The following is an 18674-nucleotide window of genomic DNA, read 5'->3' on the forward strand; positions in this document are numbered from 1 at the left end:
TGGAAATGGTCATTTATTTGCTGAAAATGGGGAGGTGCTTTAAATCACCTTCTCCAGCTTGCAGGGATACAACACTGATTTCCATGGGAATTAAGGAGAGTAAAAGCTGGCAGTAAACCTATGAGTTGGTATAACTGGCATGAATTTATACCACCATAGTATTAAGCACAAAACTGCAATATTAATACTACAAATGTAAACAAAAACCCAAATCACAAAGGTAAAGCTTTTAATAGTAGCTAATTCATCCGTGTTATACTTGCTGGAGAAAAGACGCCTGCTTCTATCACCTACCAAATAGCTGACTGACAGAAGATAGGAAAGAAACCACTAAGTGATTGCAGTACTACTAGAGGCACAGCCAAGAAAAGAAAAGCTCAGTTGAAGACAGAATGAATGGTACAACATCCGTTAAGGTTGGAGACAAGTAGGATCAAGACCCTTAATCAAAGCAAAAACACTATAGATCCCTGCCTCGGCTTTCTTGCTAGTCTATGTAAGACCTTCCATTCTTCCCTTCGCTTTTGAGACTCCATTCTTTTACCCCAATTATTGCTCCTTCAGTGCCCATTTCAGTGGGTCCTCCTCAGCGCTTTCACCTCACATGAGGATCCCACAGAATTCTGTCCATGGTCCACTCCTCTTCTCCCACTACATCCTTTCCCTTGGTGATTTCACCTCTTCACATGTCTGATTGTTGCCTTTACATCATTAAACTTGTCACCATCCTCCTATCTCTCGCTGTCCAAAATCCCCTATCTTAAGCTTCTATATAATTATTCTGAATCTTAGCATCAATTTAAAGTTGACAAAATCAGAACCATCCTTGAATTATATAGTTATTCAGTGCAAGTCTGTGTATGAACACTTATTCTGGAATCAGAGTGGCTAGTATCAACACACAGACTTGTACTGAAATAACTACATAATTTCAATTCACCCCTTTTGTTATTCCGATGCAAATTTTTGTGAAGACCAGGCCTGAGATTACTTTTTTAGGATAGCATTTGGGTTAGGGTAGTTGAAACTGATGCCACCAGATTTTTGATTTGTTTTTTGTTCTGTTTTTTGGAAGGATGGGGAAACCACGTGACAGGCAGGAGATGAAAGAGTTCACATCCACAGCAAAATTATTTTATGTCAGCTCTAACTCTGTTTCTTCTCATTCAATGCAACAGAGATGTTATTTGGTATTAACACAGCCCATAAGGTTTTAAAAGGGAAAAGACTGAGGTTATTTATTTAGTTTGTTTATGGTTTGATAAAGGAGGCCTGTAACATCTTTGAAAAAAAAGTTCAGAGGTTCTTAAAGCAAATTTAATTCTACTTTGTTTTTCCCAAGAAAAGTCCACAGGCAACTAGGGTTTTGAATTAAAATTAACTGATTGCCAATTAGGTCAAGTTAGCTAACACGTCTGTACATATTAGTTTAGATACTGTACAAACATTTGTGGTTCATCTTCATGCCTAACTCAACTTAAATGGCAATTAATTAACTTGAATTAAACTGTAGTGAAGACAAACTCCAAGAGAAATAAAAAGTTTTAAAAAAATCAAACAACAACATGGAAATTAAATCTGGAAGTGATTTTTATTCAGATTGTTTTAACCTAGTATTTTATTTTAAAAAATTTGTTCAATAGGTATTAACTGAAATAACCTTCAGCCAACTGTTAAGGCATTTGATTAAAGAATCAAAGATTCTTCCCTTAAGTTAAGTCAGGGCCTCTCAGACTTTTGTACAGGTGACCCCCCCCCTTCATACAGCAAGCCTCTGAGTGCGGCCCCCCCCCCCTTATATATTAAAAACACTAATATATTTAACACCATTATAAATGCTGGAGGCAAAGCGGGGTTTGGAATGGAGGCTGTCGGCTCGCGACCCCCTCCATGTAATAACCTCGTGACCCCCTCAGGGGTCCTGACCCCCAGTTTGCAAACCCCTGAGTTAAGTCAATGTTCCCAAGCCACATCTTTGGGCCCTGTAAGAGAAACCTCCAGCAAAATAGGAAAGATTACATTTATCTGTAGAAATGCTACGTATGTAGAAGCCCTGTGGGCTCCCCCCACACCCTCTCTTTTTTTAAATCCCAGAAGAATATTAAAAAGATCTGAAAGGGTTTTTATATCAAATAGGAAAACAAAGCACAAAACCATTTTCCCTCCATCAGTGTCACTCCAAATGCATATGGAAATTAGGATCTGTCCTCTAACCAGCCATGTTTGGCAAAGGTACTAAAAGGTGCTGGCAATGCTGCTACAGGAAGCAGTACAATAAATTTCAATCCGGACGCAAAATGTAAAAAGCATAGACTGCCCTTGTCAAAATCACAATCAATCTGCCTTCCATGACAGATAGGGGAAGCTTTTTTTTTATTTCTTATTTTTGATGCTGGACTTTTTTTTTTTTTTTTTAAATAAATCAGAGTACTGAAAACCCTTAAACTGAGAAGAAAACATTAAGGTATGACCAGAAATATGCTGAAGTACATATTTAATGCAGAGATTTTGCCTCCATGATGAACGAGTTGAAAGGAATAATAATAATTTGCACTCATATAGCACTTGTCATCCATAGGATTTCAAAATCCTTCACCAAGGTGCATAAGCATTAAAAAACAGTTACTTACCATCTCGTAACTGTTTTTCGAGATGTGTTGTTCATGTACATTCCAATTAGGTATGCACGCACCACATGCACAGCAGCCAGAAAGTTTTCCCCCCTAGCAGTAGCCGTCGGCTCAGGCACCCCCTGGGGTAGCACCTTTATGGCGCTGGATATAGGGCCCTACCAACCCGCCATCCCCTCAGTTCCTTCTTCCCGGCTGCTCTGACAGAATGGACGTGAACACCACATCTTGAAGAACAACCGCTACGAGAAGGTAAGTAACCTTTTTTTTTTTGAGTGCTTGTTCATGTCTATTCCAATTAGGTGATTACCAAGCCCAAGTTTGGAGGCTGCGTCAGAGCTCAAAGATTCGCTGACTGTAACACTGATCTACCAAAGGCTGCATTGTCTCTGGCCTGCTGGTAATAGCGTAATGCGAAGTAAAGGTATGCACTGATGACCACGTCGCAGCTCTGCATGTTTCCTGCGTCAGAACATGGGCCAGGAACGCCGCTGATGATGCTTGCGGCCCTTGTGGCGAGTGCTGTAAGCGGAGGGGCAGGTACCTTTGCCAGGTCATAGCATGCCTGGATGCAGGACATGATCCAAGAAGAGATCCTTTGGGAGGAGACTGAAAGCTCCTTCATTCTGTCTGCTACTGTGACAAACAGCTGAATGGATTTCCGGAACAGTTTCGTTCGCTCGATGTAGAAGGCTAAAGCCCGGCGAGCATCCAATAAGTGAAGTTTTTGCTCCCTGCTGCTTGAATACAGCTTATAGATAACTGGTAGAAAGATGTCCTGGCTAATGTGGAACTGGGAGATGACCTTGGAGAGGAATGCCGGATGAGGTCTGAGCTGAACATTGTCCTTATAGAACATCATGTACGGAAGCTCAGAAGTTAGTGCCTTGAGCTCCAATACTCTGCTGGCTGATGTTATTGCTACCAGGAATGCCACCTTGTATGAGGGATACAACAAGGAACATAGCGCCAGGGTGAGGGTAGAATCTGTCGAGACCCTTTAGGAAATGACTCACCATCGGGTTGGCAAAGTCTGACCGACCCTGCACGCCTGGTTGGAAGGTCAAGATAGCGTCCAGGTACACCTTTAATGACGACAGGGTAAGCCCTTGCTGTTGAGGTGGAGAAGATAGTCCAATATGACAGGTATGAATGCTAGAGTTGGAGATGGAAGGTATTGTGAAGACCAAATTGAGAATCTCTTCCACTTGGCCAGGTACGTATCCCTCGTGGAAGGTTTCCTACTACCAAGGAGGACTTGTTTGACAGGATCCGAACACGCGAGCTCCATCAGATTCAGCAATGAAGCTTCCACGCCGTTAGGTGTAGCAATTCGAGGTTCAGGCGCTTGAGACAGCCAGAATCCTAAGTTATCAAGTCCAGGAAGAACAGTAAGTTGATTGGGGCTTCCACAGACATTTCCAGGAGAGAGGTGTACCCAGTGCTGACGGGCCGAGTATCATAGAATCATAGAATATCAGGGTTGGAAGAGACCTCAGGAGATCTAGTCCAACCCCCTGTTCAAAGCAGGACAAATCCCCAGTTTAAAAAACACCCCAGTTCCCTAAATGGCCCCCTCAAAGATTGAACTCACAACCCTGGGTTTAGCAGGCCAATGCTCAAACCATTGAGCTATCCCTCCCCCCCCCACCCCCCATTGCTGTTGTATTGTCCGTCATAACTGATACACACTTCCCTTCCAGATGAACTCGGAATGTTTGGCATGCTAGGCGGACTGGTCTCAGCTCCCTGACGTTGATGTGAAGGGAGAGCTCTGACTGAGACCAGAGGCCCTGTGGTCTCCCAAGTGCGCATCCCACCCCAACACTGACACGTCCATCACCAGCAAGAGGGCTGGTTGTGGTCTGGTGAAGGGAACCCCCCCCCAACACACACACACACACACCCCACCTGCAGTTTGAGCCACTACAAGAGGGAGTTAAGGACAGGACAAGATAGAGTGACAATCTTGTCTAGACCATCCCAAACCGGGCGATACACTGAGGCCAGCCATGCTGGAAGAGGCCAGAATCTCAGCCTGGCATGTTGTACTACACTGCAAGCGGCCATGTGACCCAGAAGCTTTAGGCAATTCCTTGCTGTGGTGGTAGGAGACAGCTTAAGGCTTCAAATGATGTAGCCCAGGGACCGCAATCACGATTCCGGGAGGTATGCCCTGGCCTGTGTAGAGTCCAATACCGCCCCTATAAACTCTATCCACTGCACAGAGGACAGGGTTGACTTTTGTACATTCAGAAGACCCAGGTCATCTAAAGTAGTCCTTACGAAGCTGACTTGTGCCTGCACTTGCGCCCTGGAGCAGCCCTTGATTAGCCAGTCATCAAGGTATGGAAGATTTCCACACAACGCTTGCATGCATTTGATAAATACTTGAGGAGCCACCGACAGGCCGAACAGGATGACTGTGAATTGATAATGATTGTGGTTCACCACGAGCCTGAGGTACCTTCTGTGGGATGGCGTGATTGAAATATGAAAGTAAGTGTCCTTCAAGTCGAGGGCAGCATGTCCCTGGATCCAAGGAAGGGATAATGGAGACCAAAGAGACCATGCAAAACTTCAGTTTCTTCATGAACCGGTTGAGATGTTGCAGGTCTAGGATGGGCCTGAGGTCGCTTTTGGTATTAAGAAATACCAGGAATAGAAGTCCTTGCCCCTCAGCTCCTGAGGAAACTCTTCCACTGCCCCCAGCGTTGGGAGCAAGTGCACCTCCCATGTGAGGAGTTGCTCATGTGAAGGGTCACTGAAGAGGGACGGGGAAGCAGGGGTGGAAGGGCAGAAGGGTAGAGAATTGGAGGGACTCTCCCCTTTCTACCATGCAGAGTACCCAGCAATCCGATGTAATATGGGCCCACGCAGGGTAGAAAGGGGACAGCTAGCACAAAAAGGTAAGGCGGGATGGATCCAGTGTCCAGACTGGTGCGTCGCCCCCGGGCGCATCTTCAAAAGTTCTGCTTCTAGCCAGAGGACTGCTCTGTCTGACCAGAGTCCTGGCCTGACAAAGGGTGAGGCCTCCTTCTATTGTTTCTATTCCACCTGTGGAAGAAGTCTTGCCTATTTTGCTGCTGGTAAAAAAGAGGCAGGGACTCCAGCTTAAAGTGTTTCCTTTAATTAGCTGGAGTATGAAGGCCAAGGGACTTGAGAGTGGCCAGAGTCCTTCAGGCTATGGAGCCATGAGTCTGTTTTCTCTGAAAACAGGGCCGAACCCTCAAAGGGGAGGTCCTGTATCGTCTGCTGGCCTTCGGAAGGGAGCCCAGAGACCTGCAACCAGGAGCTCCTTCTCATGGCTATCCCTGAGGCCACATTGTGGCACGCTGAGTCAGCCATCAAGGACTGCCTGCAGCGAAGCACGGGCAACCAGATACCCTTCCTCCATGAGCGAGGAAAACTCCACCCTAGAGTCCTCTGTTAACAGCTCCACGAACTTGGCCATCGCTCCGCAGGTGGTGTAGTTGTACCTGCCGAGGACAGCCTAGTGGTTAGATATACGGAGCTGGATCACCACAGTCTAATACATTTTCCTCCCAAGGAGGTCCAATTTTTTTGCTTCCCGATTTTTTGGAGATGGGCGTCTACTCATTTCATATTTTTTATTTCTCTTACACTCACTATTCAAAATTAAATGTGAGTTCTAAAATGCCTAACCCATCCTGGCTGGAGTAATTATCCCTACGGTAACTTTTTAAAAATATATATTATATCTAGGTTTTCTGTTTCTACTGGTGATGTACATCCAGACATACCTTGGTGCACATAAAATTTATTCCACGCATGGATGAAAAAAATTAGAGGGAACATTGCCGGTGGGGTGGGTGGGTATAGAGGTACTCGTAGCCTCTAGAGCAGTGGTCTCCAACCTTTTCACGCCCAAAATCACTTTTTGAATTTAAGGGCAACCAAGGATTTATCCTGCCCATTCCCTGAGGCCCCGCGCACTCCATCCTTCCCTCTTTCCGTCGCTCACTCACCCCCACCCTCACTCACTTTCACCAGGCTGGGGCAGGGGGTTGGGGTTCGGGAGGCGGTGTGGGCTCTGGGCTGGGGCTGAGGGGTTCGCAGTAAGGGAGGGGGCTCTGGGCTGAGCCTGGGGCAGGGGGTTGGGGTGTAGAAGGGGGTATGGGGAGTAAACTCTGGGAGGGTGTTTGGGTGCAGCAGGGGGCTCTGGGCTGGGGCAGAGTGTTGGGGTGTATGAGGGGGTGCTGGCTCTGGGAGCGGGGTCAGGGCTGGGGCAGAGGTACAGGAGGGGGTATGGGGTCAAGGCTGGGGCAGCAAGGTCAGGGTGCAGGAGGAAGTAAGGGGTGCTGGCTCTGGGAGGGGGCTCAGAGCTGGGGTGTGACCTCCCACCAGGCAGCACTTACCTCAGGCAGCTCCCGGTTGGCAGCGCAACAAGGCTAAGGCAGGCTCCCTGCCTGCCTCGACCTCACACTGCTCCTGGAAGGGGCCAACACACCCCTGCGGCGGGGAGAGAGGGGGACACGTGGCTCTCCGCACTGCCCCTGTCTGCAGGCACCGCCCCCAAAGCTCCCATTGGCCACAGTTCCAGATTCCTGGCCAACAGGTGCTGCGGAGTTGGTACTTGCACACAGGAGCAATGCATGGAGACCCTTGCCATGGGGCGTGCTGGCTGCTTCCGGGAGCGGCGTAGGGCCACTGCAGGCAGGGAGCCTGCCTTAGAGGCAGTCCCGCTGCACTGCCGTGGCCGGACATCACGATCAACTGGGAGACTTCCCAAAATCGACCAGTTGATCGCGATTGACGGGTTGGTGACCACTGCTCTAGAGGGAACAAACTACTTCCGCTCATTTCTCTTTGTGTTGGCGGCAGAGAGGCAGGGGTCTGCCAGAGAGTTTTAGTGGTGTCACTAATTGTTTTAATAAGTGGCAGAGCACCTCGGGAAGGGCCTAAAGGGGCCAAGATGTGGACCATAGGGTCCGATGCTGCATCCACCTCCTCAGCCTGGATTGCCAATGTTCTGTGCCAGCCTCCTGAGTTGTTGTTGGAGCACTCTGCTATCCTCCAGGGAAGGGGCCTGCCAATCACCTTATCGGGCGAAGAAGAGGACAAGGCCCTAGCTACAAGCTGGTCCTGTTCCCTGCCCTTGGCACCGAGGGGATCTCAGGGGGCTTGGTGTTCTGGCGCAGCCCCTGGTGCCAGAGCCGGCGCAGTCAGTGCCGGTGCTGTCAATGTGGACACTGGTATCGGAGTAAGTGTCATCGAGTGCTTCGGTGCCAGGTGCGGTAATACCCTGGTCATGCTGGGATAGTGGAGCAGCAAAGGTAGCCGACGCCATGGAAGCTGACCTCAAGTAGGACCATAGGTTCTGGTGGAAAGCCCAAGGGGTCTGAAAAGGCCACTGAGCAGGGAACTGCCGCTGACGGCCAGGTGCTGGCTGAAGGTGTCTCCGCCTGTCCGAACTGGAGCTCCTGCTCCCCCTGGATTTGGAACGACTCCGCTTCAATTCCGAGGACTCTGTATAGGAGGACCAGGAAGGAGCGGTGCCACTTGATTCCGGAGAGCGTCATCCAGGGCTAGGGGACCAGCAAGGCTCCCCCATGTGCGCGCTCATCGATGGCACTGGAGACTGGGGTCGAGGGGATGGCAAAGGCGCAGAATCATTGTGGGTTTGCCCCTGGACGGCACCGGGGTCTCATGTCCTGTCCTGACTTGGACAGGGGGCAGCACCGTGAAGGCGATAAGGTCTTTCGCCATCTCGAATGCCTCCAGGATGGATGGCATCCCAAGGTCCTGGCCCTCACTGACTGGTGAAAGATGGGGGTCTGGACTCGACCAGTCCCATGTAGGGGCAGGAGTCAACATGACCCCTGAAGCCAAGATCGAAGTCGCGCGGCCCAATGTGGGTCTCACGGCAGCGGGCTCCTTCTGCGCCCCTCTAGGCATAGGGGAGCAACCCCTTTCAAGTCTCTTTCTTATGAGTCACTGGTGAATGTGAGCGGTGCCGGCCCTGTCCTGTCGGTGCCAAGGGTCTCTACTCAAGTCTTCCTCGACGCCAATTCGTGCGCCGGCGGTGCCAGTGCACTCCGAGCATCTCATCATCGGTGTGGGGTTGGCTCCATCAACTCAGATGGAGAGCTGCCTCCATGAGTATTAACTTGAGATGCTGATCTCTCCCTTTCTGTGTCCTTGGACAGAAACTTCTGCAAATTTTGCAGCATTCTTTTTGATGAGCTTCCCCCAAACACTTTAAAGAAGAAGAATGGGGGTTGCTCTTGGACATAAGCTGGCCAGAAGCTTCGCAGGGTTTAAAACCCGGAGACTGAGGCATGCCCCGTTACTGAGAAGAAAGTGGAGGGAAATCCCCAAATGAAACTTGTATGTAAAACTACTAACTAACTATATAAAAGAATGAAACTTCAACTGCTAGAGACAAGCTTGCCAAAGCAAGAGCGAGCATTCTGACTAACCATCACAGATGGTAAAAAGGAACTGAGAGGGTGGTGGGTCAGCAGGGCCCTATATCCAGCGCCCTACAGGTGTGACCCCAGAAGGTGCCTGAGCCAACCCAACATACTGCTAGGGGGGAAACGCAGCATGCGCACACCTAATTGGAATGGACATGAACAAGCACTCGAAGAACACCTGTGTTTTACAGATAAGATAACCAAGGTTCAGAGATGTTAAGCAGCCTGCTTAAAGTCAGATAAAAAGACTGAGGCAAAGCTCAGAATACTAGAGTTCAATAACGAGTGCAGTATCATGGTACATCTACAATGCATGCTTGCAGTGGGTTGCGTTGCATGCCCAATGTCTCCTACACCCCCACTCCCAATCCACACTCAAATCCCTGTAAGAGGTAAGCTGAACCTGAGCTGGTGTGCTCGGGTGGGTGTATGGGGAAGAGCACGTGTTGAGCTATGATATGCACCTTCCTCACCCACTCACTTTGTAACATGTAATCTCAGAAGTGGGCTTGGCTAACGTACGCCCACATGCACACGAGTCAGGACAGGTGCATACTGCTGCGCAGACATACCCTAAGGCAGTGGTTCTCAACCTATTTATCATTGCGGGCCACATCCAATATTACCTATATGGCCCTGAGGATGTCACATGGACGCAGCTGTGTCCTGACTGGACTGCAAGCCACCCATGGGCCACAGATTGAGAACCACTGCCCTAAGGTTATGTATACACTGCAATGTAAACCCAGGGTTAATAGAACTCAAATTAGCAGACCATGGGTTTGTTAACCTGAGGCTTCAACATCTACATGCATTTCTCAATCTGCATCTCCAGCTTCTACACTGCATTATACAGGCCCAAGTCCAACCACCCATATCCCAGACATCCTAGTGCCCTCCCAAAATGTGGCCACTCTAGCCTTTTGTCTAGTACAGCGTCCACCAAATTTTACTGTTTAGAGTACAAAGAAACTTGGTTCGTAGGATTGGTATGGTGGGTCCCGTGCTTTTCTTGGCGGGGGGCTAGGACACCACCCCTTGCCCTGGTCTTCAGGCACTGAGGGCCCCGCTAGTGGCCCGGGAAGGTAGTAGAGGAGGGAAGTGGGGAAGGGGGTTGGGCTTGCTCCTCACTCTGAGCCCCAGCCCCTCTCAACCCCTATGGGTTTCTTACCCTCTTTCCCCTTGGGTAGGGTTGTCTTTGGTCCTTGACTGTGTTGGAGGTAGTCTCCCTGCCCTGCTGGGGCAAGGTCTACCTTCCTCCAGTTCTCTGGTCTTTCAAATCTCAGCAACACACCTACAAACTCCAGTCCTCTCTCCTTCCTTGTATCACCCTGACTGCCTGAAGCAGGGGGGTTTTATTAGGTTCCTGACAGGGCCTTAATTGACTACAGGTGCTCCAATTAATCTGTAGTAACCTTTCCTAGTCTATAGGGAACCACACCTTAATTAGCCTAGGGCTTGTATATCTCCCCTCAACCACTCTCCCATGCTCCCTGGCCCTGCTGTATCACAATACTAATTTTTGGAAAATGCATTTATATGTAATAAAACAGGGTGACATTAACTCTAATTTCTCTACTTTTTAAAATTATAATAGAATGCACTTTTAAGGCAATCTAGATTTGTCTCAAAAAACAACAATCAGAAAAGTCCTATAAATGTAAATCTGGATTTTCTTACATCTGAGACAAGAAAAATGATGAAAGCTACAAAAAGCAGTCTTATTGAAGTCACTGACACAGCACCTTTTTAGTTACAGTATTAATTTTTATAATTGGCTTTCACTTAAAACACAAAGCTCAAAGTAATTTATTAATTAAAATAATGAGTGATGTTTCTGCTCTTTCACTACAACCAAATACTATACTAGAACCACAATGGGGAATTTACAACAGGAATTCAATGCACAACTGTTTGCTTCAGTGAACGGCATCAAAACTAACAACAGTTAAAAAAAAATCTAGTGAAGTAAATTGGCTAGTATAGTGAACTTGAGTAAGATCAGAGTCCTTACTTCAACCCACATCAAGTTTTCTAATAGCTACAACAGTTTCAAAATGCTCTTTCAATTGTTTATAGACACTCAATTTTTTTTTTTTTTTTTAAGAAAAAAAAAAACTGTCAATATATTTACGTTTAATTCCTGGCGAGAGACATGTTCTAACTTAAATATATGTAATGTATGAAAATCTAATAAGGAATCACACACACTTATTTAGATAGCTTTTCTGAAACCTCCTCATTACCCCTTACTGAGCACAAAAGTAACTATTCTGAACATATTTTGAGGACCTAATTGCTTCAGTGGTGCTGCAAAATTTCACACTTACATGGTGCAGAGATGTAAGTAATGAAATTATAGCAATCACTGCAAGATATTTTAGTCATTCACATAGTGGGGTACAAGAGTGCTGTGCAGAAAAGGATGTTAACAATGACTTCAAGAAAAGACCATCAGTATATGAGAGAGTAAGCATTTGTTAGAATTACACTAATGTGGAACATTCAGATTGTGGCTTAAATGTGTATTTCTACAACAGATTAACGTGAACTTCACTTTTGTAATGCTAGTAGTTCCACAAAACAGATTACAGTGCTTAATGCGGGTTAGCTGTGAGTTTCATTAACCTCCGACTTTGAATAACAATATATAGTTGCATACTTACCACTGATGTTACTTAAAATCATATTTCCAGAGTCTCTCACTTCATCAAATTTTGTAAATATTGCTTGTAACCTGGAAATAAGGGCAAAGATCAATTTTAACATCTGTGAATAAGTAGGGATATTTCCTCAACCCCCAAAATGAAAAATAAAAACTAAACTCCAACTCAGTTCTAGCTGTGTTTTCTTCATGAGCAGATTTATAGACGAATGGTTGAAACTCAAGCTGTTTATTATTCCAGCCATTAGAAATCTATGGAAACAATGTCTGAACGACTTTTCCTCTTGAATAAATTCCATATAATCTAACAAAAACAAAATTCACTTAGCAATTAATAAAATTGTATATTACAATTAACATGAATTAAAAAATCAGAAGTCTATTACTACTTACATTTATATTAATGGCATACGCTATGCTTTATGTGAACATACTACCATATTTATGTAAAGCTCTAAAAAGTAAAGTAGCGGGTATATTGTAAAAAATTAAGGATAAGATTCAATTTGTTTGGAGGCAATTACCAGATTTGTCAAAATCTCTGTTTTATTTTAATAAAACTACTGTTCATCAGAGTAGTTTTGCTTTCCAGTAGCAGGAAAAAAATAGTTATATTTCACTTTCAAAACATACTAAACATTTTACTCTTATTAAAGTAAAAGGTAACAATATTTTATGTATGATTACTAAAACAACAGAAATATGCTGATTACTCTAAGTGCATGTAAATAGACAGTAAAAGAAACTACAGTAAAAGCTGTGTTATCTGACACTTTACCAACCAGAAACTTCTATACACCGGCATTTCTGATCTTCATTGAAAGCCCAGTTTATAGTCCGGTTGGCGTGGGGCCGGTAGGCTCCCTATCCGGCTCCGCGTAGTTCCCCAGAAGCGGCAACATGTCCCTGCTGCTCCTAGGTGGAGGAACGGCCCCGAGGGGTTCAGAGTGTGGGAGCGGGTGCGGGGCGTACACTCTGGGAGGGAGTTTGGGTGCAGGACGGGGCTCAGGACAGGGGGTTGGTGTGCAGGAGGGGTTTCAGGATGCCATATCCAGGTGGTGCTCACCTTGGACAGCTCCCTGCAAGCAGCAACATGTCCCTACTATTCCTAGACGGAGGTGCGCTGCCCCAGTCCTGAGCACTGGCTCCGCAGCTCCCATTGGCCAGGAACCAAGAACCAGGGGCAGCACCTGCAGATGGAGGAAGCAAGCAGAGCTGCCTAGCCACACCTCCAACTAGGAGCAGCAGGGACGTGTCGCCGCTTGCAGGGACCTGCCTGAGGCGAGCGCCACCCAGATCCGGTACCCCACACCCCCTCCCACACCCCAACCACCTGTCCCGAGCCCCCTCCCAAACCCAAATTCCATCCCTATTAATTAACTGGTATTTTTTACTTAGGACCCCCCATTGCCCCAACGTGCCAGATAACAAAGCTTTTACTGTATTCAGTTAATATCGTCCATATTCCTCATTTATCCCTGAGTGCTATGAGGTAAAATGTACTTGCATCTATGTATTACTGAAACAGACGAACCTGAAAGCAATGGATGGCAATTGCAGTTGAATATAAAATTAAAATAATATTTACATTTTCCGGGCTTGGAATATAGCCGTATAATACGTCAACCTTTTACAAAAAGAACAGAGCATAGAATAATTAGGCTACATCTACACTAGTGACTGTACACTTGTCCATACACCTGGTTGTGCCATAATCCCCTTACTGCCAAATCTCAACCCCAGGAGCATGTGAGTAGAAGGGAGTAAGGTGAGTGGAGGGCAGTAAGCTAGTACACCTGATGGGTAAATACATGCCTCAGCTGTGGCAGTCCTGTACCTGTGCTAGTGTGGGAGAAAGAGGCATGTAGCAGATCCCGAGTTCCAACAGTCCTCCACCCACACTCACACAATGCAGGGAACCCTTTCCTGCCTGGCCCCTTACCCAATCTATAAAAGTCCCTGTCTGCCCATTGTCACCAGCAGTAGAGAACTGCAGACCACTTCAGAAAGGTCTTTTACTCTTTAGCTCACTACAGATAAGCATGCATCCTGTTCCGAGACTAGTCGCCTGGTCCTTCACACACAGCCAGGTCCTGAACTGTGTATGGTCGGAGTACATTGCCCTCCACAACTTCATCCAGAGTAGCAGGAACATTTATCTGTACTGGTAAATTTCATGGAGAGTGGAGCAGGTAGGCACCTACCAGATTCCACCTACTGACAAAAACACATGAAGCACCTGAGGCTTCTATACTGGAGGACAAAAGACTCAGTCACTCCAAGAGAGATCCTCATACGTGCCCATACTATCATGTGCTGAACCAGGTGCTTTCAAGGGCTCCCAGTACAGAGACAGAAGTGTCTCACAATCCCTTCCTTAATCCTGCTGGTTTTACTATCTGAAAGGAAGCCGGTAAGGGCTAGGGTGAGGAAGCAGAAGGGTCCGAGAAAGAAGCTCCAGAAAAAGACCATGTCATTTTATACCTGTACTCGAAGGAGCTAGTAGAGCAAGCCCCTCCCAACACCTGGACAAACCTCAGGAGGACCCCAAGCTGCAGCAGGAGCTAGAACCCAAAGCTGGTAAGTTACAATGGAGTGCCTCCCACTCACCAATATCCCCTCTTGCTACAATGCCACACTCCTGATTTTAAGCCCAGCCCTCACTCCACTCAACCCTTAATGGTCTCGGAGTAAGACAATGCTATATATCAATAAAATTGAGTTCCCACTATTACACATTTGGCAGAAGCTATACAATTTATGGAACAATCATTTCATCTGTATCTGTACATTTCCTGGCCAGTACATAGGCAACAAAAATTTGGGGGGCCATGCATGCCAAGGGAAGGGAGGAAGTGGGTTTAGAAAAGTCCTTGTTGGGTACAGCATACTTGTAGAAAATGTATAGTTGGTTGTAGAAATTAACAGTTCTCTCTTCTTCATTGGAAGACTACACAGTGTATGTGCTCCTCCCCTCTCTCACTGGTCTTAATGTCTCCTTACAAAAGGGAGCTGCACAGAAGTGGAAGGAGTGGTTGAGAGGGAGGTTCAGGAAGGGAAAGGAAACCCTTCGCATGTCCAAAGAACATCACAGCAGTCCTCTCTTCCTTGGAAGATTATAAAAATTTTTACCTTCCTTGTCCTTGGTGTCTGATCTCTCCTCACACTGAGCCATGCTGCACAAACTAGGAGAAACAGGGGTGGGGAAGAGATCTAATCCATCGGTTGCATAATTACAAGTGCAGTGTTGCTTTGCTGCGGAGAGGTGTGGGGCTCATAGTTCTGACCTGAAACTTCAGGGAATGAAATAAAGCTGTGCTGGGTCTTATTCTTTCCACTGCTGTTAGCTGGACACAAGGGCCAGAGACCACAGCGATACCAAAGGGCTGGGGGGGTTGGCGGTGTTCGTGGTTCACTTTTCCATTCCCATGGAAACTCTGTATGCTATCTTAGATTATAGTCAACTTCCAGTTGAATTGCCTCCCAGTCCCATAAGCATATTTCAGCAAGTTTCTGGTGTACCAGTGTGACATTTTGGGGGATCAGGGAAACCAGTAAGGGGTTCTGTCACTTATAGCCCTATAATCTTGGATGACTTAATGCTACACTACTATGACTCAAAGCCCTGACACCAGTAACAAACCTACAAGCATAAAGGTCTGACCCTGGCTTTCACCAGCCCAGTTACGCCTTGCAGGATGACCTCAACAGCCCTTCCTGTCTGAGTCTTCCCAAACCCGTCTACTCCAAGTTTTTAAACTACCAGCACTCTGACTTTTCCTCTCTGGTTTGTCATCCCTGAAGGAGTGAAACCTGCCCCCAGTTATCAGTTCACTTTGGCACATATAATCCATACTGTTTGCACAACAAAGGGCTACTTGGGAGTAAAAATAAACCAAAGTTCTATTTAACAGAAAAATTGTATTCAAAGATGAAATAGTAATGAAAAACAAATGCATACAAGTTACACAGAAAACAAAAACAGATGCAACATCAGGGTTTACACTTCGATATTCGCTAAATTCCCTTTTTTAAAATAGGTTATCTATTGCCTCTGAACAGTTTCCCAATGGACCCCTCTCATAAAAGGGATACAGTGTTTCACAGATAGCACCCTATGTAAATGTTGGCCCTCTCTTTCTCTCTATGTTCTTCACTTCAAACCTCTTCTCTTTCAAGGGTCTGCAGTTTTTTTCCCCTTTCTCTCAGACTATGGCGATTCAGCATGGAAGAAATTCCCTCCTCTCCTAGTTTTTCAAGACTAGTGGTTTCTTTTTAGATACAAATTGTTTCAACGTTTTCCCAATAACCCTAACGGTACACCATTGTCTTTCCTGACTGGACCATAGATGGGTACTTGAAAATAGTTTTGCATAAACAACTGGTTTGGGAAGAGCCCCTCCCTGCTGTAAGATCTACTTGGAAGATGGGGTTATTTATCTGTAACTGGAGGGTCTTCGAGATGTGTGGTCCCTATTTTTATTCCAAATGTGAGTGCACGTAGGCACCATGTGCCAGACACGGAAGATTTTCGTAGCAATGGCCACTGACCCATGCATACATCATTCATCGCCTCATGTCTCTGGTGAGATTATATTAGGCTGTGCAAGTCAACGCCTTTTCAGTCACCCATTTACCACCAAGCAGACAGGAACAGAGGGTGGGTATTGGAATACAAATTGGGACCCCACATCTTGAAGAACTTCCGTTACAGGTAAGTAATCTCCTCTTCTTCTTAGAGCAATGGTTCCTATATGTATTCCGAACATGGGCAAGGAGTACTCAGCATGGAGGTGGGTGCAAGGATGCAAGAAGGAATGCAGCCTGTAGTATGGCATGGCCTATTGCAGTGTCTTCCGCTGTCCCTTCAGCAATGGCATAATGCAGTGGTTTTCCACCTATTTACCATTGTGGACTGCATATGCAGCTCTCTATTGTGTTATGTGGTCAGCATCCACACAATATATATACTACCTGTATGGCCCTGAGGGTGTCACATGGGCCACAGCTACGTGCTGACTGGGACACAGGTTGAGAACTACTGATGTAATGGGTTGTGAATGTATGTATGGAAGGCCATATTGCCGCCCAACAGATGGCCTGCAAGGAGATGTCCACAAGGGAGGCAGATGTGGCTGTCTGCAACCGCATTGAGTGCCCCCCGTAATTCCAGTGGGTGGCAGAGGTGTTGGATAGCCTATAGCATTCACGGATGCAGTATGAGACCCATTTTGAGATTCGTTAGGAGGGGAGGGCTTGGCCCTTGGAGCAGTCAGCAACGGCAACAAAGCAGTCTGGCAGAGAAAGGCTCGACTTCCATGCAGGAAGAAAGCCCACGTGTGGCAGACATCAAAGGAGTGAAGAGCCCTGTCTGCAGGGACGGAACGCAGCTTAGGACGGAAGACCAGAATGGGAACATACCGGTTAAGGTGGAATTCTGAGACCACCTTCAGGGGGAACTTGGGATGCCAATCAACCTTCTGCTGATGGCATCTGACTCAAATGATGAAAATGAACATACATCAGTCCACCCTGTTTTGGAGCGTTATCGAGTGAATCCATCATCAGTATGGACGCATGTCCTCTGGAATGGTGGTTGAAGCATGAAGGGACATATGAATTTTTAGCGCCTCTGGCACGTAAATATCTTAGCACTGTTGTAGCCAGCGTTGCATGCGAACACCTGTTCTCACTTTCAGGTGACATTGTAAACAAGAAACTGGCAGCATTATCTCCTGCAAATGTTAAAAAAAAAAACTTGTTTGTCTGAGCGATTTGGCTGACCAAGAAGTAGGACTGAGTGGACTTGTAGGCTTTGCAGAGTGAATGAACAGTAACTTTTTGGTTCACACATTCACTTGCCCCTTTTGGTGGGCAAAGTACAGAAATGTGGGTGCCATCTACAACCCTTGCAGAATTCAGAAACCCTATCCTCTCCAATTCAACTATTTCCAGAAAAAAACGGTTTATTAACCTTTTGTAGCTGTTCTTCTCAGAGATGTGTTGCACATATCCATTCCACTCTGGTGTGCATGCACCTTGCACATAGTTGCTGGAAATTTTTCCCTCAGTGCCCTATGCTGCCGCACACTATTAGCACTGGTATAAAGCACCCAGCCAACCGCACGTTCCCTCAGTTCCTTCTTTCCAGAAAACTCCAATGTAGACAGTTGGCAGTTTTTCAAGAGACATTATTAAGGGAACAAGACCAAACTATCCCACTGTGTAGGAAAGATAGCAAGTATGGCAAGAGACCAGCCTGGCTAAAAATAAAAAAAAAAAAAAAAAAAGAAAGAAAGAGTCCTACCAAAAGTGGAAACTAGGTCAAATTACAAAAGATGAATATAAACAAAACACAAGTATGTAGGGACAAAATTAGAAAGGCCAAGGCACAAAACGAGATCACACTAGCTAGAGACATAAAGGGTAACAAGAAAACATTCTACAAATACATTAGAAGCAAGAGGAAGACCAAGGACAGAGTAGGCCCGTTACTCAATTGGGGTGGGGGGGGGGGGGAGAAGAACTAACAGAAAATGTGGAAATGGCAGAGGTGCTTAATGGCTTTGTTTCAGTTTTCATCAAGAAGGTTGCTGGTGACTGGACATCTAACGGTGAATGCCAGTGAAAATGAGGTAGGATCAGAGGCTAAAATAGGGAACGAACAAGTTACAAATTACTTAGACAAATTAGATGTCTTCAAGTCACCAGGGCCTGATGAAATGCATCCTAGTATACTCAAGGAGCTGACTGAGGAGATGCCTGAGCTCCTTGGCTCAGATAAGTGTACCAAAAAGCCAGGGAGGCAAACGGGCGCTCTGGGTCACAGCCCCATACATTCCGCTTTTACCGTGAGCTGCATGCAATTATGGGGGGTGATGCCACCACTACCCCACCACTGTCCGTGGACACTTGCAAGGGGGGAGTTGCACGGAGCAA

General features: G+C 46.4%; 1 protein-coding gene across 46 annotated transcripts in view; it reads right to left on the reverse strand.

The window, feature by feature from the left end:
- CLASP2 (cytoplasmic linker associated protein 2) overlaps window positions 1-18674 on the reverse strand; it is a 286598-nt gene that overhangs the window by 212932 nt on the left and 54992 nt on the right. For all 46 annotated transcript variants that reach the window (XM_065587152.1, XM_065587160.1, XM_065587162.1 and 43 more), the window contains one exon: window positions 11737-11807. In XM_065587152.1, the coding sequence (XP_065443224.1) occupies window positions 11737-11807 (71 nt within the window). The remainder of the gene's footprint in view (window positions 1-11736; window positions 11808-18674) is intronic.

This window comes from Chrysemys picta, chromosome 2 (genome assembly GCF_011386835.1).
Source record: "Chrysemys picta bellii isolate R12L10 chromosome 2, ASM1138683v2, whole genome shotgun sequence".
In the NCBI taxonomy this organism is placed as follows: Eukaryota; Metazoa; Chordata; order Testudines; family Emydidae; genus Chrysemys; species Chrysemys picta.